A 22,734-nucleotide genomic window follows, 5' to 3' on the forward strand; every position below is an offset into this window, starting at 1 on the left:
AGCTGGTCTTTAAAATGGAGTATGAGGAATGGCCTGGAGGTGAGACTAATTTAGTTTTTCTTGAAGAAAAACTTGCAGAAAAAAGCTTGCAGAAAGCTTTTATCAGATTGCAGTCTCACTTTTAAGTCCCATTCATTCTCTGAAACAGGGCTCAGTGAAACTGAAAGAGCTTGTAGCTCCCTTTTGCAGAGGTGACTTTGACCCAGTATGAAAAAGGAGGAGTTGTGAGTCAACAACTGATCTTTAACATGCAACAAGGACATGTGCCTGTGAGATTATATGATCTCCTTGTTTGTGCAAAAGGACTGATGTGATCACAGCTCAATGTTGCCTACTGTTTTAGGGTAAATGTTTTGCATTATATGGTTGTCTACATGGCATCAGTAAGTTGGCTCCAGCTGCCTGGCCACTCCCTCTTTCCCTAGCACTTTCATGGAAAAAGAGATTTATCTCACAAGGCCACTCTAGGGACAAAAGCTTTCAAAAAAGGCATTACTATGTGACCTTTTTTCTTGGTAAATAAGGAGTGGTGATTACTAAGAAAGCACAAGCTGTTCTGAAAAGAGAGTTTATTTTCTGTTTTCTTGTATGTTTACGTAAGTGTTATTATTTATCACTTGTATGTCCATGTATTGCCCTTAGCTTAGGGATAGAAGCTGAAGTTTGAACCCAAGTCCTTTAAAACCTGCGCTGCTGGGTACTGGCTGTAGGCTGGGATGAGCTCAGGACTGATTTTCTACTGCTCTGCCCCAACACTGCAGGACAGCAACTGCTCCAGGGCAGCTGGGTCTGGGAACATGAACCCAAAGGCAGCCTGGATACACCAAAATCTAGTCTCACACGTGGATCAGGGACCTAAATACCATCTGAATGAAAATAGTTTCAAAAGTGCCTGTACTTGATCTACATACTTACCGGATCTCAGGCTTCAGGTTAGTTACCCTGTAGTGTAGTAGTTAGGATACCTGGTTTTCAGCCAGGCTTTCTGGTATGGGAAGGTTTAGATTTTATCCCTGGTGGTGTTTAAAGAGAGTTTGGACTGGGCTCTGAGCACCTGGTCTAGAGGAAGCTGTCCCTGCCCATGGCAAGGGGTTGGAATGAGATGGGATGATCTTTAAGGATCCTTCCAACCCAAACTATTCTGTGATTTTATGATTCTATTTAGCTGCTGCTGCTCTGAGTGGGAAATGATACCTCAAGGCAACTTGCTGATCTGGGCTATCAGTGGCATTAATGTACCTAAATCTCCCACCTGTTTTTTAGAGTGGAAATAATCTGTATGAATTCCCCCCTAACACCTAACCTTTCTGTTACTGAAGTCAATGTTGAGTAATCCAATTAATTTTGTGGTGTAGAACAAAACCAGGAAACTGGACAACTCCTGCATCAGAAAATCCTATGTGGCCAGAAGTGAAAACAGCAATGAATACTACATTGATGTTTACAGGCCCCAGGTGATTTTCAGTGTTTGTTTTAGATATGGGTGTCCATATGTGGGAGAATGTTCCCAGCTATATTGTGTTTTCCTCTATCTGTCTCTGTGTGGCACTGGTGCTCTTTGAGAAATTCTTGAAGATGCACTAAAGATGTGGGATTTTGACGGATTCAACTGCTTTGCAGACATTTATATATTACTGTAATTCCATTTTACTCAGTGCATTCCAAAAACTTTGCAAAACTGCTGAATAGTCCTGCCCCACCATTTATACAATATATACATTTGTATTTCTAGTATACACAGCCAAAGCAATTATAAGCTTCTGCTGCTGTTGCTTTATTATTGACTACATAATGTAAAAGCCTTTCTCACAAATTGTTTCATGACTTTTGCAGTTTGCAAGAAGAAAATTCTTCATGCAGAAGGCTGAGAAGTAACAACAGCATCTCCCATCACAGCCATGCATGTGGAAGGCAGTCTGTATTCTCCTCTCTTGTATGAGTCAGAGGGAAATCTGTTTCTCAACATTTTTAGAATACACAGAAAATATAGCCTGTCTACTACATCAAAACCTTTATATATTTTATATATAAAATATATTTTTTATTCCTAAATATTTAGGCAGAGAGGGTGATTTTTGCAAAGAACTAGCACAAGACATGCATTGCTTGAACTGTCAAAAGATGTCGTAAGTGGCCATTAAATACTGGCTTATAATTGCCTTCCTCATAGAGTTGAATTTAACCCCAAACTATGATTGTTTCTTTATTGAGTACCTAGTTTCAACAGAGTTCCACCCAAATAGAAGAGAATTCAGAGAGTAACTGGAGTTCTGCTGTTTTTCTGCTTTCTGATAATATTTTTTACCTTTGGTAGATAGTTTATTATGCTGGACTCCTGGTGTCAGAACCCATCTCTTTCATTGGGCCATGTTTACTTTTGATTTACACCTTTTAGCCACAGTTTTTCTGGAAAGTAACACACTCCCAGTGCAAATAAACTGGAGATGCAGAGGTGCGACCTATTTACCTGGCCTTAAGGAAAGAGGAGTAATTTTAAACTTCACAGTAGGAAAGAAGGGATATCACCATTACCTGAATGACCTAAAATGACTCATTCAAAAGATAAGACAGCCTATTTAGATCTTGACTTGGTTTGGTATGGTTGTCACTACCACACCCTCTACTTTCTTAACTTGTTTACATGGATGTAGAAATATTTCTAAACATTTCCCTTAGCAGGTGATGCCAAAGAAGATGATAGATATGAAAAGCTCTCTTTTGTGAGAGCAGTAAGAACTGGTCTTACTGCAATAATATATTTTTTTCTTTTTTAACTACCCTTTAGGTCAGACACTTGACTTACTATAAATTTCACGGAAGTCATCTATTACATGGAAGAAAAGTTGTGTGTTTTAACCTTGTGCAGTATTTTAGATAGATCTTGTGTGTAAATTTAGTCCTAAGGACTGTAGTAAAGTAGGACTAAGAAGGACTCATCAGACAGGAAGTAGTTCAGCCAATGGCCTGTGTAATTTAGTTTAAAACTCATAATTTCTTTCTACTGTTGGAGAGTCAGTAACAACTGGATGAAATGCTCCATGTCTACTAGACAGACCATTTGCAGGGGGAACAGTGTATATACCCTACCTGCTGAGAAGGGAAGCAAATGAAATGAAAATGTCTCTTGACACTATCCACTAGCTTGGCAAGACACTTTTTCAGCTTTTTGTCTGCATTTCCCTTCATGTCTTTGAGCCCTGTAAATTCTTTGGGTTACTCAGTGCAGGTGGAAAACCAAAAGAGATCATTCCTATTTTGAACTTAAATCTCAGCTGAATCTGCTGCATCCTACTGCAACAGTCTCTAACAAAAATCCTGGTTATGGTGAAATTACAGTGCCTGGAGTTTGCTCCCAGGCTTCCCCCAGCTTGGCCAGAAAGCTGCCACGGTGGCCACAGATTCAGAGGTTCTGTAACCAACTTATGCAAGGTTGAGGAATTGGCTTCTGGTGGTGTGATGCATCCCTCTGCTAATTAAAAGCACATGTCCACATAAGGAGTTCTTCAAATGGGAACTTCATGTAATTATGAAAGCAGTAGGAGATAAGAATAATTGTTTTCAGTTCCAGATATCCTGTCTTCTTCAGCACTGCAGGAAGATTAAGTGAAAGTCGAGGAGGGCAATAACAAAGTTCACATGCACAGCAGGATAACTGATGATGACCAAAGTACTAGTAGGGTCTAATGGAGTTCAAAGAAAATTCCTTTCCATATTCCCAGCCACCAAAGAGGTTTCTCACAGTCATTATAAGCACATCCATTCCATGAGCCTGATTACCCACAGAGTGGCTGGTTTGCACAGCAATCAACCAACTGGGCTGAACTCCCCTGTGCTGTGAACAGTGTTAATGAGAGGGGAGCTACAGCATTTCATGTGGAATCATTTGCTTCTCTGGCTTAACTGGCTTTGGACTCCTTTTGGACTCCATTCCTCATCACAAAACACATACACTGCATGGCATGGTAAGGACAATTTATAATATATTAAACATGTTGAAAGAGTGCTTTCTGAAAGTTTCACTAAATGCAGTAAACTGACGTGTTGTGTCCATGTGTGGGCTTAGGGATAAAATGAAAAGAAAACTCAGTGGAGGGTTAGGGACAAGGCAAGAAAAACTAATTGAATAGGGAGCCCACAATGGTTGTACTTTGCCAGATTAGTGAGTCACTGTTTGCTGTGCTGTTAAGGCCCAGGAGACTGTTAGAAACTCAAAGGAAGCCATAAAGTATTGCAAGTGTGTTTCAGTCCAGTCGGCAAGCAACAGCATTGCTCAATTTAGGAGTAAAACTGCTCTCTCAGTAGGCGCCATGGGTTCCAGAATCACACAGGCTTCTTGCTTATCAGCCCAGCTTTGGGGCTGCACTTCCCTCCAAGCAGCTGTGTTCAGGCCCCAGGAAGGAGATTTTGTCATTTAGGGCAGGTCCTAAAGGGGAGCTATGTATCACTGGAGCCTGGCAGTCCAAAACTGTGAACCTATAACCCCTCACTGCAGCTGTTGCTCAGCCCTGAAGTCTCCTCAGCTGTTTGCACTGAATTTCTACAGGTGCCAAACGTGCTGCCCCGGGTATGTCTGGTCCTTCTTTCCTTACATCCTTGGAGAGCCATGCTCAGAACACAGCAGACCGTTAAAAGGCAGAGGTAGTCAGTCATCCCTTTTTTTAAAAGGCCAGAGGGCTGGTGCCCAAGTTGAATTCAACCCTTCAGTGCCTGAGTGCTACAAACCCACCCTTCTAGGGGAGAGCGCACTGATCTCTCAGCACTAGAGGAGATGTCATTCCCATCACTTTTCATTGCAGCTTTTATGCTTCACAGCAAGAAATAAGAATTGCATGAGGTCTAGGAGACTGTGTGACTTTTTAGCCTATTGTTAGGGCATTTATTTGTACAGAAACATGAATTCTAAGCCCAGCTTCAGTTCTTGTTTATGCGTATTAGAATAGTTCCTAAAAAAATCAGTTTCATGAGATATCTTATGTAAAACTTTCAGTATTTTATGTAATACTTTCAGTAATGAAATTGGCATGGAAAAATAAGAATGTACTTGTGGAGCTGTCGATGGTGTAAGCCTGGGAGGGAGGTTCTCTGTCAGCTAGGAGGACCAAATACTAGACTGGAATGACTAGAGAGGAACTGATGGAATAGGAATGGGGTGAAATTTAGGTCATGCACATATGTGGTAACAGCAAGAATTTCTGATATAAAGTGAAAAATGAAACTGGTACTGGAGAAAAATCCAGACATCCTGAACAATCAGAAGAAAATTATGCAATGTTAGTATTTCTAGTAAGCCAGGAAAATACTTGCACTTCCATGCAGGAAGTTGGTAAGACATCTGAAAAAATGATTGAAAATAAGCCTGAAAGAGTTTAATTTCTCCCTCTTAGGGCATTAGAGGGTTAACTGCCAAAAGAAAGAATAGCCTGCTTCAGCCAAAGGCTTACTTGTCCACGTATAATTGTCTATGAATCCATGCAGCTAGAAACAAGGTTCCTAGATATCAACAGAATAAGGCTTGTAGTATCCAACAGAAGGAGTAGGAAACCTGGTTTTTTTGAAGTGGAACTTGTCAAGTCGAATAAAGATATTATTGGCACAGCTGCCTGCATTGGGAAGGACCAGACAATGGTCCAAGAGATCCTGCCTAATGAAGTTCCCCTCAGATCCAGTTTGTCATTTCTGCTCAAATGCTGATGTATTTGAAGGAAGCACCAGAAAGTGGGAAAACGAACTGACAGTTTCTTGCATAAAGCTGTGGAGCTTTTCCAGAACCTGGTTGATTTGTCTGGAGGAGATGAACCCTTGGTAGGGTCTCCATCACGGGGCAGTTCTTAACAATACACAGGATGAAATCCTGGCCCCTGTGAAGTTGATGGAAGTTTGGCCATTAATTTCTTGGAGGCCAGGATTTCACCCTGGAAACGGAATCAAAAGTACATGATGCTTTCAGAGACAGAGTGGCTGATTAAATACATCTGGTGCACTGCTCTTTTATCAATCATTGATAAAACAGTGTCTTTTAAATATAAACTTTAGGTGAGCTTAACTGCAAAATTCAAACATGTCCTTTTACAAGACTTAAAAGCATAATTTGTCTGCTTTTTGTCTGAAATAACAGAAATCATGGTAAAAAAATAACACAGCCCCACACCCATCCACTTCAAATCCCTGTAATATTTGATGTGATGCAGAAATGAGCAATTAAAGCTTAGAAAAGCCAGTTAAAATATTTCTAAACCACACATAAAACTTTATCTTCTAAGAATGGCATCCGAAGCTATATTCCTCCTCCTTTAATTTATGAGCAGTTGAGCTAGGGGTTCATCTGGATTTCGGCATGGACTGTGCTTTCAAGTGACCCAGCACGGCCACGTCTGACACCCCAGCGGGCTCAGGACAGGCAGTGACCCTCATCCGCACTGCTGCAGCCGGGATGTGGCCGAACACTCGACACGGGGCTGGGTGCGCAGGAGGGCAGAGGGGCTGCAGGAGGGCAGGAGGGCAGAAGAGGGGCTGCAGGAGGGCAGAAGAGGGGCTGCAGGAGGGCAGAGGGGCTGCAGGGCGCTGCCCCGGCCCCGTGTGTGTGACCTGCTGCAGGCTGGGCGCGATGCAGAGCCTCCCCTCGGGCACGCCTCCGCCGTGCGCATCCCTGTGCCGGGGTGTGAGCAGTGCGGGGCAGAGGGAGGAGGCCCGGCCCCGTGCCCGGCCCAGCCCGGCGCTGCCGGACACCCTTCCCGGCCCCCCCGCGCCCAGCGGGACCGTCCCGCTGCCGCCCCGCCCGCCGCTGCTCCCGCCGCTGAATTTGCTCCGGTCCCTTAATTGTTTCTCTCTCACGAAGAACTTTGTTTACAGTCCCTTGTGCGGCGAGCTGCATCCCCTCTTATGCTGGCTGCGGGCTGGTGGCCGCCGCAGTCCCGCCGGGCGGCCGGGAGGTAAGGCACGGCTCGGCTTCGCTAGGCACGGCTCGCTATGGCACACTAGCCCATGCTATGGCACGCTAGCCCAGCCCATGGCATGGACTGGCACGGCTCAGCTCGCTGGCCGCCCCGGACCCGCACGCCCCGCGGCCGCGCCCCCGCCGGCCCCCGGTGCCCGCGGGGCTCCGGCTCCCGGTGCGCAGCTCCCCGGGGCGGCCGGGGGTGCTCGGGCACGCCAGGGACCCGCTGCTCCCTCCGCTCCGGCACAGGGCTCCCCCGGTTACAGCAGTCGTGGGGGCTCGGCAGTCGGACCCGCTGCCCGGGCGCAGGTCGGGGTGTCCCGCGGAGCGCTGCCTCTCCGGTGCTGCAGGGCTGTACGTGCACAGGGCTTTCCTCGCCTCTCTGCTCTCTTGCAGAGGTGCTCGGGGACTGGCGTGACGCGGAGGGTTTTACCCCAGGTGTGCGTGTGGCGTGTAGCAGGCGCGTTTGAAAGCTTTCTGGTTGGCACGTAACAGAGTTGGTTTGTGGAGGGGATGGGGTGGCTCCCATCCTACCCCCCGGCTGTGTCGGGAAAACGAAAAAGGTGCGAGACTTTAAATCTGTTCGTGATTTTACATAAAAACTTGGTGAGAGAAACTTACTGCATCCTGAGGCAGCTGGTGTGGAGGTGGTGTGTGCTTCTCCTGCCTCTGTAGCTCAGGGCATGGTCCTGGCGTCTTGTAAGTACAAATTCTGGTTGTGTATTTCCAGGAGTGTTCACCTGGGGCCGAGCTGCGGGATTGTGTTGAGGATTACTGTAGCCGGTTGAATTCTGAATGAAATCAGGCTCTCCTCTCGGGACAGAAGGACTCCTTAGGCTATTTTCCATACTCACTTTAATGCATAGCCATAGTGTGAAGTGTGAGCATTATGATTTATTGGGATTTTACATAAGCAAAAAAGGGTGTCTGAAGCATTGTGCAAGACAGAGAGAATCTGGCTCAGAGCCTGAAGGCGGAAAACTCAAATGTTTCTCACCGGTTCTGAGTAAAATGTGAAAAAGGGGAAAGGGTTGTAGTGGCTCTTTGCCTTTGCACAGAGATATTCTGTATGTGGGAAGCCTCCTGAGAGAGCACAACATTGAAATGATTCAGAGTTAAAACACTGGAAGCTTCATGTAGAGATTTCATGTGTTTCTGCTTCTCAGTTTTGTGATGAGGGAGGGAAGGAGACGGGAAGAAATTTCATCTCCAAAAAGTTGTTTTGTCAGGTTTTTTGATAAAGACTTTCATTTAAAGAAAAATACCTAAACTGAGTGTAGTCAAGGATAAATACAAATAAATAACTGACAGAGCAATTAATCTTTTCCAAGCAAGATGCTGGCAGAGTGGCTTAGGGGGCACAATTGTGCTGGGAAGAGCTTTTCGAGCAAATGTAACCTTGCTGTAACCCAAGTGGAAGTTGACTCCAAGCACATTTCAGAGGTCAGCGTTTGTTTTAATGAAATCTAGATTATTCATCTGAAGTGAGGATTTTTTCCTGCATTTCCCTCCAAACTTTTCAAAAAGTTAAGCTAATTGCTAGGTCATGTGGAAAAGAATATAGTCAAGGAGATAAAAAAGTAGACTTCCTTACTATTTACTAACTTCAATAATCAGCTAAATATACTTTGGCTATGTCCCAGGCTTATTCCAAGGATCTTCTGGAGAACAGCAGCAGTTTATACCTGTAAATGTTTGTGTTTGTGAAATGTTAGTAAGGTCTAAATAACTTAAAACCAGAAAAACCCTCCAAGTTTATCATTATACAAACTTACTCTCATGCATTTACTCTCATCCCCACTTCAGACTCCTGCTTCTGTGTTGAAATGATCTTCCATGATCATGCTCTTCTAGAATGGGAATGTCAAGTAAGATTAGCAACATAAATCTCTGCTGCTTCATGAGTTTTACCCAGCTGCCTGGTGATTTCACAGCTGTTTCTGCAGTTGATAACAATTTCCATCGCTCTGCTTTCTGCAGAGTCGTCACTGCCCTGCTGCAGAGTCCATCTTGTCCCTCTTGGAGTTACAAATCTTGTTTTTAAAAATCCAGTAACAGAAATGAACAACAGTAAATATAATGGACTTACGTTTACTACAGAGAGTTCTTGGACTCTGTTAGTCTGCTTTTTTTATTCTGAGAAGAGTTTTTGGGATTATATTACTTAGATTTTTTTATAGTGGAATAGTTTTTAAAGGTTTTTCTAGTGGTAAGTGTATTGTCACAGTCAGTTCACAGCTAGGAAATCTGAGGAACAGGGAGATTGAGTGATTTACTCAAAGAAATTGGACACATAGAAGAGACAAACCCCCATATATTCTGAGTCATTATTCCCATAGGTGAAGTGAGTAATAGAAATTAAGTTAAATGAGACTTTTATCTACAGAAATTCTAGTGCATTGCTTTTTCCTGCCTGGCTCTTTCTGGGGGACTTGACTGGGTTATGATACTCACTACTGGGACATCACATCCTCAAAGGAAAATGTTACACAGGGCCAGAAATGGGTGGCTGGTTCCAAGAAAAGAAGCCACTAGGAGAGACAGAGGGAGAAATCTTCTGCTTTGGTTAGGTTAGGAGCAGGAGTCAGCACACAGCAGGAGCTTTTCCACACATTACTTTTATTCTTAAGAAGCTGGTAAATATCCAACAACTTCCCTTGTAGGAAACTTCCATGCTAGAATACTGTCACCTCCAGTTCATCATTCAGCAACATCTGACACTTCAAAGCCTTGAGCAGCTCTTTCTGCCTTGAATTGTCACACAAGACATCTTCAGCACTCTTCCTCTGCTTTCTGAGCCAAGGATCTGTTACCATGGATTTCTCACGGATCTGGTAGGTGCGCATGCTGATGAATTTCATGTCTTTTTGATAAATCTCAACTTACACTTATTAGTGGCTAAGAATTTCCTCTCCCCTTTATCCAGGGTTAGCCACAGATTGCCACAGAAGCACATTCTTCCTCCAACTCAAAGTAGCTCCTTAAGATAGTACTTGTGGTATGATTAGTGAGAGGATGCTGGTGTTGCTGGGTATCTTTGCCTAAATTTCTTACCCTGAAACTCGAACCAAATCACCTGTTGGCCTAAGTCAGAAGTGACTTTGCTGGCAATGAGGATCCAGTGCCCTTTTTTCTAGGGACGAATACCTTTGCTCACACTTCAAATAGGTTCTGTTGTTTATTTAATTTCGTAGTATTTCAATAGAGGGCTGTGTATTTGTTTTATATGAATGCCTGCCTTCTTGCATCCTATTCCAGACAAAAACTATTCTCCTCAGAAATCAACAGGTATTTTGCCATTTACTTAATTATTAGAGATTAGAATATTTTTTTTAATTCCTGTTAGATTTGACTGTGTAAATACATCTTCTTTCTTCATAGATCTCTGTCCAAGAGGTCTAGGAGATTTTAATGCTCAATGAAGATGTATATGAAGCAGAGGGACAAGGACTTTAGAGACAGGAGTAAATACATTTTGATTGAAGGTTAGAATTTTTCAGAATAATAATGCTTGTTATGGGCTTTTTCAAGTTACTGGGAAGTTTCCCTATTTCAGTGACTGTTAGAGTAGTTGGATTTTTGAATAGTTGTTACAGTGTATTTGAGCCAATACACCTTTTATATTCAAAATAGTTAAATTTTTTCTCCCTCAAACAAATAATAAAATGTTATAGTAATTGAATATGGCTAATGGTAAGATTGAAAAAAGGTGACATTTGGGGACCACATTCTTATGTTGTGCTGAACTTCTGTAATGTTTTATGGATAAGTAATGCAGCAACATAAGGGCACCAGTTTGTCTCACTGCTATGTCAGTCGTTATTGAAAATGCAGAACTTGGGCTCAGATCCACATAGGAAGAGATCAGTGGCACTTGAGAGCAAACCCATGGCTTTCCTGGGCTCTTTCTGATTTAAAAGACATTTAATCATGCATTATGATTCAAAGAACAAAGCTACTGAACCTAGGAGAATTCAGGATATCTAAGGTGTCAGCCCAGATATATTTGCTTTGTCTGATAAGCATTGAAGAAATCCCTTTCCTGCCCTTGGAGATACCGAGTACTCTCACAGAAACAGGCAGAATCATTGAATGGTTATGGTTGGAAGGGATGTCTGGAGGTCATTTGGTCCAACCCCCCTATTGCTCAGCAGGGTCACCTAGACAGTGCTGCCCAGGACTGTGCAGATGGCTTTTGAGTATCTCCAAGGGTTAGAGACTCCAAAACCTCACTGTGTTCCAGTGCTCAGTTATGCTCACAGTACAAAAGCTTTTCCTGATGATCAGTGGGTTTCAGTGTGTGCCTGTTGCCTCTTGTGCTGTCACTGCATGTGCTTGGGTGTGTTGTGTGTGCTCAGCAGGGACAGGCTCCTCTGGCAAGGCTGAGCCCAGAGGCAGCTCTGCACAGCAGATACAACAGGGAGCTGAGCACTTTTCCCTAGAGCAGTAGAACTAAAGCTTTGGCAAACCAGACATGAGCTTTCCTTCTCTCTTGAGGGTTCAAGGAGACTTTGTATACAAACTCTCTGACTACATCCAGCATTTAGCCTGTTTGTGCCTGTGTTTTTTTTAAACAGAGTGAAATCCTCTTTCTTGTAACCCAGGGTCAGTTATAGGAGGTGCTGAGGTATAAAACCAAGGGCTCTCCACAATGAACGAATATATCTTAGCAACAAGGGTGGAGTGGTGGGAAAGGAAAAGGAGAATACAAGTATCTGGCAATTAACTTCCTAGTCACAGATGTGAAGGTGATAAAAGTGATAAAAGCATTACTGCATTGCCAGCACTCTTCTTTGTTCTCTGAGCTGTATATCATGCTGCTCATGAAAGCAAAAGCAAGACAGCCCAACCAGAGGGTGGTGGAGGAGTCCTGGGAGCTACTCACAGCAGTAAAACCAGTGGTTCCTCAGTGTCCCAGTGTCACCGTCTCTGGAGCGTGTGCTGGGGTGCACCGAGCTGGGTCCAGGACAGCACATCTGTGGCAGCCTCAGTGTTGGCAGAGCTCACTACAGGCCCCAGAGTGACCCCACATCACCAGAGCCCCAGAGGTAAGGCTGAGGTCTGTCATGGCAGCCTGGAATGGTGGAGAGCCGTGGGCTCCTCTTGCTCTGATCAGGTGGACTCTGATTATTCCCTGGGCTCCCCAGAGCCAAAAGGTATTTGTGTCTTGTGCAGATGCAGTCAAACTGTGCATGCTGTCAGGACTGAGAGTGTGTTTATAGTATGAAGACAGGAGGAAAACAACCTGCTGTATCTGAGATGAGTGAATATGATGGTAAATCTCCCTCCCATACAGTAACAGGGTAATTTCATGGATTTACAAGAGACCCATCGCTTTTGCATGAAGCCAGTGTAAATGGCAAGCTGTCAGTCTGGCACTGATGTTGCTGTAACAGGAGGTTCACCAACCTTGAGCTGAGCTGAGTGCGGGAAACTGTTTGCATCCCCACTCCCCCCACGTCTCCACCTTGTCATGACAATTTGAATTTTTTTCCCTAAGTAGCACTTGCACTGGGAAAGGGCTCACTGTTCATCCTAGTTTTTGCTGGCTAGTACCTTGACCGTGTTATTGTGATGTGCAGTGGAGCAAATCTGTGTAATGTATTGTGTGTAGGTGTATAAAGAAACAGTTTGGGAAAAGTTTGTGAGAAAAAATCAAAATAGTGTGTGAACTTTACCTTTTTGTGAGAAAATGTAATGCCATTGAAGTCTAAATTACATCCAGAAATACTGACTTCAGGATGTAACTTAATGTAGGATTTGGCCCACAACACTTGAATGTTGGTGTTTGTCTTGGTCTGTGACTCTGTTCTTTCTAGCACTTACATACATACTACTGTAAGGATTGATTCAGATCCTTCACAGTCAGTCGTGTCACTGTTGATCTTGTGCATAAATCCTTGTGAGGTCTGAATGTCTGGTTGCTTGTGATCCCAAGGGGATACTTCTGTGTCCCCATTTGTCTTATAAATAATTGGTAATTACTGGTTGAACTCGTGCTCTTTTCTCCACAGTGCAGCATGTGCTCAGCAGAGCCTGCTCTAGCCTAAGAACGGACTGAGTCAAGACAATCAAGATGACAAACGAACCTATCAAAGAGATCCTGGGCACCCCAAAGCATCCTGATTCTGTACCCACAGAGAAGAGTAACAACAATGACTGTGTGATTACCACCATCCCTCTGGTCAGCGAGTGCCAGCTGACAGCAGCCACGGGGGGAGCAGAGCTCTCGTGCTACCGCTGCACCATTCCCTTCGGCGTGGTCATCCTGATAGCCGGCATTGTGGTGACTGCCGTGGCATACAGCTTCAACTCCCATGGATCCATCATCTCTGTTTTTGGGCTGGTCCTCTTGTCCTCAGGACTCGTTCTGCTGGCTTCCAGCGCAGTGTGCTGGAAGATCAGGGAGCAGAACAAGAAAGCAAAGAGGCGGGAGAGCCAGACAGCACTCGTGGCAAACCAGCGAACCTTGTTTGGTTAAAGACAACCAAGAGAAGGCTGGACAGAAGGCAGAACCTTTGTAAGTCAACTTGGCTATTTATCAGTGGGAGAGATTGCAGGTTCTAATTTAACTGTGGAAATGAACTGAAATGAAAATGGAATGGATTAAGAAATATTCATAACAACTCTGCAAGTGCTCTTAATATTTTTCTTCCTGCATACTTGGTAGTGATTCTTTCCCAAGACAGAGGAAAACCCATTTTTCCTTCACAGAAAACTGTGTCATCATAACTGCAACCATCCTGACCGTGTTCTCCAACATGCTGATCATGTTGGAAAGGGAGCTTGTGAGAACTGAGAAAATAATTTGAACTGACTTGAAATGCCAGAGATCTCCTTAAAACACTGACATTTGACCAAGGGAGAAGTCATAGCATTTGAAGTGACTATGAGCTTATGGCCAGAGTATCTGGGACTTAAACTGTAGCTCAAAAAAAAAAAAAAAAAAAAGGCAATAAGAACACACTGCAAATTGCTCAATAAGCTGATTCTAATATTTTATGTAACTTCCCCTCCCAATACCTGTGGTACTTTCCCCTTTTTTTAAACCAACTAATATTAATTTTGTTTTATTATTGAATAGAAATCAGTAGAAATGTGTAAGTGTATTGTCTAACCTAAATAACGAGGTATGATCATAGCTTAAAACATGAGACTTTTTTGCAAATTAAAGTGGTCAGGTTTAGCACTTTCGGTTATTTTGCTATAAAACTAAAAAATAAATTTCATTAAAATAATATCCAGTGCTGCTAGACCTTTAGAAAATATTTCTTTATTGCTATCAAGATAGCTTGTATCTTCAACTCTGACTGCTCTATATTTCTATTTTTGTAGAACAACCCCTGTGACAATAACTGTGAACACATGTACTGCTGATCTCCTACAAAAACCTCTGCAGCCTATGGACTTTGGTTTGATAGTCCAACCCTCTGCAGCTTGATTAACAGCTCTGTTGTTGAAAAATTACAGCAGACAGTTCTGCAGACACTCACTGTCACAGTCAGTTCTGAGACACAACTTTTAATAATAACTTGTGGAAGCAAAGCTCTGTGTAGTGTTTGTTGATTGAGCTTTGGGATTACAAATCTTCATGAAAAGCAGGTGCCAGGTGTCCCCTGTGTATGGCTGAGGTGTTGATTCTGTAACTCTTGTGTTCTAGAGGTCTTCCAGCTTTTCTCAGTTAATGGATTATTGAGGGGCTTGTCTCAAATTGAAGCAAACCAGAACATGATTTCTCCTTCTTGAAGGAAAAGTGGTGCTGAGCTGAGTCACAGATTTCCACATGAGAAGGCAGAGGGGCTGCATGGAGCCCTTTTCTATTTTTTCACTCTTTTATTTTTCCCCTTACTTTCTGCAGAATCAATAGTGCTGGGTGTGACTTTTGCTTTCCACTACCAAGGTGAGACAGGCCTGTGCTTTCTCTTTGCCCCCAGAGCCTCTGGCAGCCAGGACAGCTTTGGTGATGCTGCTGCAGAGCCCACCTGCCAGAGAGGTGCTGCAGGGGGTTCCTTCTGCAGCTCATCCTGGATCCCTACGCTTCTCCTGCTGAAACCACCAAGGAATTCTGGCTTAGGTGCTACCATTTCCTCTGCCCTCCATGGTTTAAGCTTGTTACATCCATAACTTATCCCTGGATTTGCAAAGTGCACTCATGTTTTAAATAGAGTGAGCTATATGTGCAGCAGGGGATGTTTGGGGTCAGTATTTGCGTTGCCACACTCCGTGGTTACCAGACGCTATAATAAAATCACTTGCATCAGAGGAAAGCTGACAACACATTTTAGCACTTCCATAGCCCTCACTTAATCACGGCAGGAAGCTTTCCTGCTGCTAGGAGAACATGTTGCGTCACCAGAACATCTGACACCGGTGTCTAGTGTCAATCACTTTGCTTAAGGTCATAAAAAATATTAGGGTGTCCCCTTACGATGTACAGGTTTTGCATGAGTGACAATTCATGGGAAATACATAGCATGATAAATAATGGAACAGGTGGACTAAAGTGGTGTCTTTCCTGTTTAAAATGAGAAAAGTGATTGACATCAGCAAAGCTAGATAAGCTAAATAGAGCTGTTCATCTTTTTCCCTCCCTGGGAACACAATAGTTTTTCTGACTCCTTCTTCCCCCTCCCCATTTCTTTTTTTCCTCAGTAGAATTTTGGGGGCTGCTAAGGAGAGAACTGCAGGGCTGTAGAGGTGCAGTGATTTCCACTACCTGTGTAGCAGTTTGGCTCCTTGATTCCTTGGTTAACCCCAGAGCAGGAGCAGCCCATTGCCCTCTCCAGAAGTCTTTCCCACACATGGGTCGTCCTTTGGCCATCACTGTGATAACAGCTGAGCTTGCTGTGGAAGGAAGGTAGAAGTACAAGGTGATGCTCAGCTCCAAGTCAAAAAAGAAAAGCCAAACTCAGTGGAATGGAGACAAGGGGGGTTCTGGAGCAGTCTTTTTTCAGGAAGGGTAAATAACAGTGAGTAAGAGTTGCTCTGCTACTACTAGAGATGGTTTCCCTTTCCTTTGCTCTGCTTTCTTTGACATCTGCAGTGCATAGGCAAGGACACAGCAGAGTTCCTGGACCACCCTCTGCCTTGGTAATTGTGAGGCACCTGGGCCTTACCCAGCCTGTGAGCAGTGACAGACACATTGCAGTGACCCCTGGCACAGCAAAGCTTCAGACACACCATCATCTCCTGCAGTACCAAACTGACCGGCTGGGAGGCCTCTGGGTGATAGCGGGCTGCTGAGCTCAGCAGCATCGTCTGTATCCTCTAGAGATGAGGTACATGGCACAAGCATCTTCATATCAAGAAGCAAATGAAAGGCTGTGCAGGAATTCAGGCTTATTTGTCTTTATTCAGAAGAGCAAAACAGTACCTTTGTGGAAGAATCCCAGCACCTGATCCTGGTGTCCTGCAGGAGCAAAGCAGAGGTTGTGAGCAGTTCAGGCAGAGATTTTTATGCTGTTGAAGATATTTTCAAAGGTTTCATCACTAAGTGTTCACATGGCCTTAGAAACTGATTGCTCCCCCATGATTTGTTTGCATTGATTTTGGGCCAGTCTAAAGCAGTAGTAGCATCTTTTCTGACTGACCAGCGATGACATCCGACCCATGTCTCACAGTCTATGTTTTTTTCTTCTTGCAAATCTATATATTTCAGATTTTTTCATTATTATCCTCTCTCTCTGCACACCCAGGAACAACATATCCTTTTCAGCCCTTAAAGCCCAACCAAAATTTCTGCTTCAAATTTTGAACCCCAAGACCTAATCTGGATTGATTTGAGGTTTCATGCCTGGATGCTGGGTGCTGTAGTGCACCAAGTCTTTCATACAAAGCCATCTGGAACTCCACGATTGGTGTTTGGTGTTTCTCATGGGAATCTGAGAAGCAGAAGGATGCAACCCTGTGGAGATCAAAGTGACTTTCCAGTTCAGAAACACCTTTCCTTCTGGTGTGAAAAGGCTTTGAATGTGACAAATGGTGTTTCGGTTCTGGGAGAGGCTGGGTGGGAGCTGATGCAAATTTTATTCTCACAATTGCTTGTCTCTCCCTTCCTGAAAGCCCTGGCAGCACTGCACAAGCAAAACTGCCCTCACAAGGATAGAAAATTATCTAATAGAGGAATTGTGCTGGTGCTCCGGGCAAATGTTACAATGATCTTAAATAATAATTTCAAAACCTAAGCACAGGAAATTGTGTCTGTAACTACACCCTGTATTGCTATTGTACAAAAAGACAGTTATAGCCGGGGATAGTATTTAATAATACTGTTTGGTATGACAATGCTTAGATTTTGTTCAAGCCAAAACACCCAATTTACAATTCCCCAGTCATTTCACGTGTTGTGTTTTGTACGTGACTCTGGCTTTAATATCACAATTTTCCAGGTTAAAAAAAAAAAAAAGAACAAGAGAGAAAGAGAGAAAGGTTAGTTTCATGGACTTGTGTCAAGAATTAAGTTTCTCTGCCATGGACACTTGGGAGAGGTCCTGTTACCAAACACTGAATGTACAGTATTACTGCAGCTCCACAGAACAGGAACCAGCTCGGAGTGTGGAACGAAGAGAGACCTGAGAGTCTCATCAGCATCCGGAAGAGTCAGGCCTGGAACAAGCCCTCTGGAGTATCCCGTATTCCTGCCTCAGATCTGCTTATCCAGAGTCAAATCCAGGGTTACTGCTCCTTTGATAGCTGAGATAGAAGTTGCAGGTTTCACCTAATTTGTTTTTACAACTAATAATAATAATAATAATAGCAGGACAATATTGGCAGCCATCATTTTGCATACATATTACCAGTAGCTCTGAGCACTGACAGACTTAATTTTGCTTTTATATTTACAATACCTTTGATGCCTGTAGGTTGTATGATATTTTAGCTATATCAATATAAATATTTGCCAGTCATGAAGGGCTTTTATATATTGAAGTACATTACATATCAAGAATGGCGCTGTATGATGTGAAAAATACAGATTCTGCAGAAATCTATGTGTGGACTAAATCTTACAGGCTAAACCATGTGGGAGAACAATGGTCTTAACTGCAAAATCAACTTGAATTTTTTGGCTTTTATTCAGGTTGTTGATGTCACTATTAACATGACACAGGACCTAATCCTTCCTCTTGTGAGCAGCCAGTTGGAGTCCCATTGTCCTGACTCTGTGCATCCTAAAATTTGCATTTGTAGTAAACATGGCAATTTTGAAAAACACTTCTTTTGGATTGATTGCTTTTCTTCTTAATTCTTCCATGCTTTCTATACTAGTAGAAAAATTATTAAACTTTAAAAACTTCAAAAGAGGAAGGAAAGAGAAAAACACACAACTGCAGATGTTGGACACTGCATAGAGAATGGAAGGATAGTAAATGTGCCTTGTTGATGGAGAATTTTAAAAATATATGTCTTGTTTCTGATACATCCTGGACTGTATCCTGTAGTTTCATTCTTACAAAATACCTGAAGTCCCCAGGTTAACATCAGTCTTAGATACTCACCTCATATTTATTTTCTGTTTCCCAGGAACCGTTTAGCTCAGAAAAAGGCAGATTCTTTTACCATCTTTTGCAGCCTGACTGACATCAAATGGCCACATGGGATTTGCAGAGGCAGTGTCCCCATGGTTTTGTAAGTTGAAAGGCATTCAGCCACAGTCTGCTCCTGAAGGGGTAGGCACTGTGCAGAGGTAAAGATTTCTGTGCTGCAGCAAGAAATGTCAGTGAATAATTTGTGACAAAAAGGTAAATAACAGCAGAGCAGCCCTTCACCGCCTCTTCTCAGCCACGTTCCCTTTCCATCTGAAGGCCCGAGTTTGTGAATAGAGTTAACAGCTTTCCTGGAAAACTGGCCCATGACATTATTTCCTTGTGAACTCCATCCACCTGTCATGTTAGGGCTTGGTGCAACGCCAGGGCTGGCAGGAAATAATAGGCAGCAGGATGCTGGTGTGTGTCGATGGCCCTGACCCTCCCATTCCTGAACATGAATAAGCCTCGAGCTCACCGGGCGTCAGAGCCGCGCGGCTCCTGGGCCCCGGGACGCGCATGGGTGGGAGGCACAGCCACTAAAATAACATCCAGCCAGCAGAGCTGTAGCCCAGAGTGCTGTGGGGAGGGATGGTGTCACATTCTCACTGCCTGCCTGCTCTTTGTTCTCTCCCCTGCACCCTCGCTGTGCTGCAGAGAGAAAACTGCTGCTTCACACAGTAAAAAAGGATAAAGTAGGCCTCCATGTGAATTAGCTGAGATTTCCCTGAACAGACTTATTTCCCTGGAATCCATGGGGTATGTTACGGATGACCGTCTCTGTTGCCACTTCTGCTTTGCGTCTATCTTAGATAAAGAAAATATCATTCTTTGCCTACCAGCTGATGGTGCTTCAAAGAACAACCTCTGCTGTCACATAAGCAAAGGGCTTTTCACTCTGGATTGCAAAATGAACTTGTAAAGAAACATCCTGATCTCTTAACCATTTCTCTATGAACAGTTTTCTCAAGAAAGTCTAATGGCTGGGTCTGGAAGAAAATTGTTTCCTAATCTGGAGCAAAAGTGGTACAGCAGAAGTTTAATGAAATGCAGACTTAAAGCAAAGCATCCTGTCGCCCCTTTCCCTTTTTTTTCCCCAAAGGCAAGAATGCTGATGTGAATAATGTAATTCATATGAATGATCATAAAGATGGTCAAGTTATTGCTCATGTTATAGCTCTTGCAAGATGAGTGACTAAATGTGTATAAGAAAAACCCCTACAACTCAGGGAACAAGCTGTTCTTCCCTTGGCAAAACCTTTTAGTTCCTCCATCACAGCAGCTGGGCCGTGAAAGGTGCTGTAGCCTCAACCGCCACCAGCTCCAAGTATTGTGAAAGATATGAACCATCAGTGTTGGGCACAGCATTCACATCACAGGCACTGCTTTGCTCGTGTTCTGCCCCTCTGTGTGCTGACATCAGTGGAGCTAAGGTGGCTTTTCTGCACAGCCACCTCTTCCTCACTGTAGCCTGGGCTGCTCCATCATGCCAGACAGGACTAGAGCGACTTAGCTACAGACACAGAAAAATGCAGTTGGTCTAAAGTGACCAGAAGTGAAAGCATGAAGCCTGGAGCTCAGGATGGGACAGAAAAATCAGGGAGAATCCCTGTGCCCATGTGTGTTTTGCTCACGCTGATGCTAAAGCAGAGGTAAGTACCGCAGAGGAGGACTGAAGCATGTTGGCAACCAGCCTGGGGAAACTTCTCTTCCCTGGCTAGGTGAAGAGCTTTGTTTTCCTCTGCATAAAGCAGAGGACAGCCAGCAGCTCTGAGCTCCGCACTGAGTGTTGCCAGACACCCCGGAGCATCGGCTGAATCACAGCGTGGAGTTGCTGATGCTCTTCTGGCAGTGGCTTTGTGGGACCGCAGAGGAACTGGCCATTAGATCATTTCCCACAGGCCACCAACCAGGGACTCAATCAGATGGTATCAACTTTCACTCTGGTCTTTGGTCAGAATGGTCAATAAAAGCCATTCCCCTGGTGGTGGTAAAACCAGTTGTGCTTTTGTGGAAGAATAACTACTCAACAGCTTTTGAAATACAACAGGCTCCTTCCAGTCAGAGCTACAAAATTTAAAAGTGACCCCAGAACTGGCCATTACTGAACAACAGAACTGCACAGGAACTGGCAGCCAGGCATTCCTCTCCCTGGAAAATCACATTTTACAACTGCCCTGGCTCGCAGCCCTTCTCTAAAACTTTGCTGTGTTTTTACAGGACCCATATCTCTTAATCCACTCACTTTTGGTGTATTTTCTATTTGTGTTCCCAGCCACTGCTGAGCCCACCTTTGTTACAGGCCCTGCAGCTCTGAGCATCCCCTGTCTCCCAGAGTGATGGTTACAAGGCTGTCCAGGGCAGAACTGTCTCCCCAAGCCCTTTGCACGGCACCGAGGTCCCGAGAGCCGAGCAGGGACACAAATTTGGGATATTTTTGAGCGCCATCTACTGGAGTTTTATCTGTTTTCTAATTGCACACTCTTCGTGTTTATATTCGCACATCGATTCAATAATTCAATACTCTGTGTTCACCTCTAGGAAGGATTTAAAATTGCGAAGAATGACAAAGGAAGACTTCAGCACCCTGGTGCTCCCACAATTGAGAGCATCCCTCAGCCTCACAACAAGCTCTTAGTCATGCTCCCATGGTTCTGATAGTCCTTCATTTCCTAGGGTGACAGATTTCCAAATGCTACAGTTACAGCTGGTCAGAAGCTCCCAAGGGAATAGTCTTCCACTGAAAGACTATCATCTTATTAAGTCAAAGCATTTCACAGAAATGTAAATTTTATTGCTTATTCATTTTTACAGGAAGTTGTAATCATTGGATTAGCACATTTAATTTTCAACTGCATTGTTTTTAAAACATCAGAAAGAGCAAGATAACACGAAATATTTTCATCTTACTGAAATGAAATATGCACAAGTATGAAAGCTCTGTACCTAAATCCATACACATATAAACTCCTGAGGCTGAGATTTGCATCCTGATTTGGGAAGGTAACAAAATGAGAACAACCTTGGAGTTTTTCATGGAATGAAATTCCAGACTGTGAAGAGCTCTGATCCCTGAACTTTATTTCTCTATTTTGTTTTGAGAGAAAATAGCCTGACGTGGGAAATTCTTTCTCTCCATGTCTGTCCCACTGCTGATACCTTGCTAAACCCTAATTCTGCCGACGTACTCAGTTCAGCAAGACTGTTGGCAGTTCCAGTTTCCTGTAGCAGAGGCAAACCTTTTGTACTTTCTCCCTTTGGGCAGTTTTCTTTTTTTCCCAGTAATAGAAGTGTGCGAGGCCTTTCCAGCTGGGAAATGCACGTTGCAGGCGGCAGAGCCAAGTGTACAAAGAGAAAGGAGGCTCGGTACAAGTTACGACACCGACATCTGGCAGATAGATTTGACGTCTCTGTCACCTCCTCTGCTGGACAATGCTTTTGTCCCCAGAGTGAAGTCTTTGTTATACACTGGAACTCTGAAAATGTGACTGGCATCAGCTCTGCAGAGCACTTGGAGAGTTCTCATCTGCGCAGATCTGTCTTTGAAAGAAGTAAATGCTCCACCAGTCTCCCCAGCTTCATGCCCTCGATGAACATCAGGCTTTGGGGGCCCAGCCTCTGTTGCAGAAAGCTGCAGTGTGGTCACAGGGCAGCAGACATCCAGTTGAGGAATGATTTGGAGAGACTGAAGCAGAGAAGTGCTTGAGGGAGGAGCTGCAGTCACAGCTTGCTCTCCAAATAACTTGTGAAAAGTGGCTGGTTTTGCCCAGGAGTTAGAGGGCTGCTCTTCAGACTCCAGCACTGTTAGCCCCTGATGCTGGCACACCACCTGTGGGGGATGGCTGCTATTTCCATCTCCTTCAGCCACTCTTTTAAGCTGCTTTGGGATGAGCTCTGTAGAGAGGGATCATTTCATCGCAGGGACAAGTCTGAGCAGGAGCCAGGTGAAGGACACCCTGCAAAGTGACTTCACTTTCTTTCCAGCTCAAAAGTGGCAGTGGGAGGGTTGTTCTGTGGCTATGACAGTGCTTGGGGATTTGTATTTAGTTTCTAGATCTTACAGTCTTCGTGGGGTGTGTGGAACACAGCCAAGATGGTGATTTTTGGTCTGCCTTGCTGAACAGTCTGCTCATTGAGGTGGGCAGAGCCCTTTTGCATCCCCTGCACATCACAGACAGAAGGAGCAACAGTGTAAATTATATTAAATAGTCCAATTAGATTTTTCTTTTTTTCCAGCAAAGCTTAAATCCACCTTGAAACAAAGTTTTCCCTTTG

At 44.0% G+C, this 22,734-nt stretch overlaps 1 protein-coding gene across 4 annotated transcripts; it reads left to right on the forward strand.

Annotated features, from left to right (window-relative positions):
* Positions 1 to 6,748: 6,748 nt before the first annotated feature.
* On the forward strand, positions 6,749 to 18,148 carry TMEM100 (transmembrane protein 100). Of its 4 annotated transcripts, none has more exons than XM_048323849.1 (3): positions 6,751 to 6,929; positions 9,598 to 9,768; positions 12,949 to 18,148. In XM_048323849.1, the coding sequence occupies exon 3, from the start codon at positions 13,011 to 13,013 to the stop codon at positions 13,413 to 13,415; it is 405 nt and encodes a 134-aa protein (XP_048179806.1). In that variant the 5' UTR covers positions 6,751 to 6,929; positions 9,598 to 9,768; positions 12,949 to 13,010; the 3' UTR covers positions 13,416 to 18,148. The 4 variants fall into 4 exon arrangements, with proteins under 4 accessions (XP_048179809.1, XP_048179806.1, XP_048179808.1 ...); XM_048323851.1 differs by lacking the exon at positions 6,751 to 6,929 and adding an exon at positions 7,252 to 7,275; XM_048323850.1 differs by lacking the exon at positions 6,751 to 6,929 and adding an exon at positions 7,370 to 7,497.
* The last annotated feature ends 4,586 nt before the right edge of the window (positions 18,149 to 22,734 follow it).

This window comes from Corvus hawaiiensis, chromosome 19 (genome assembly GCF_020740725.1).
Source record: "Corvus hawaiiensis isolate bCorHaw1 chromosome 19, bCorHaw1.pri.cur, whole genome shotgun sequence".
NCBI classification, from domain to species: Eukaryota; Metazoa; Chordata; class Aves; order Passeriformes; family Corvidae; genus Corvus; species Corvus hawaiiensis.

Coding starts and splice junctions, on each gene's coding strand:
- TMEM100 (XM_048323852.1), top strand. CDS start 13,011: ATGACAAACGAACCTATCAAAGAGATCCTGGGCACCCCAAAGCATCCT.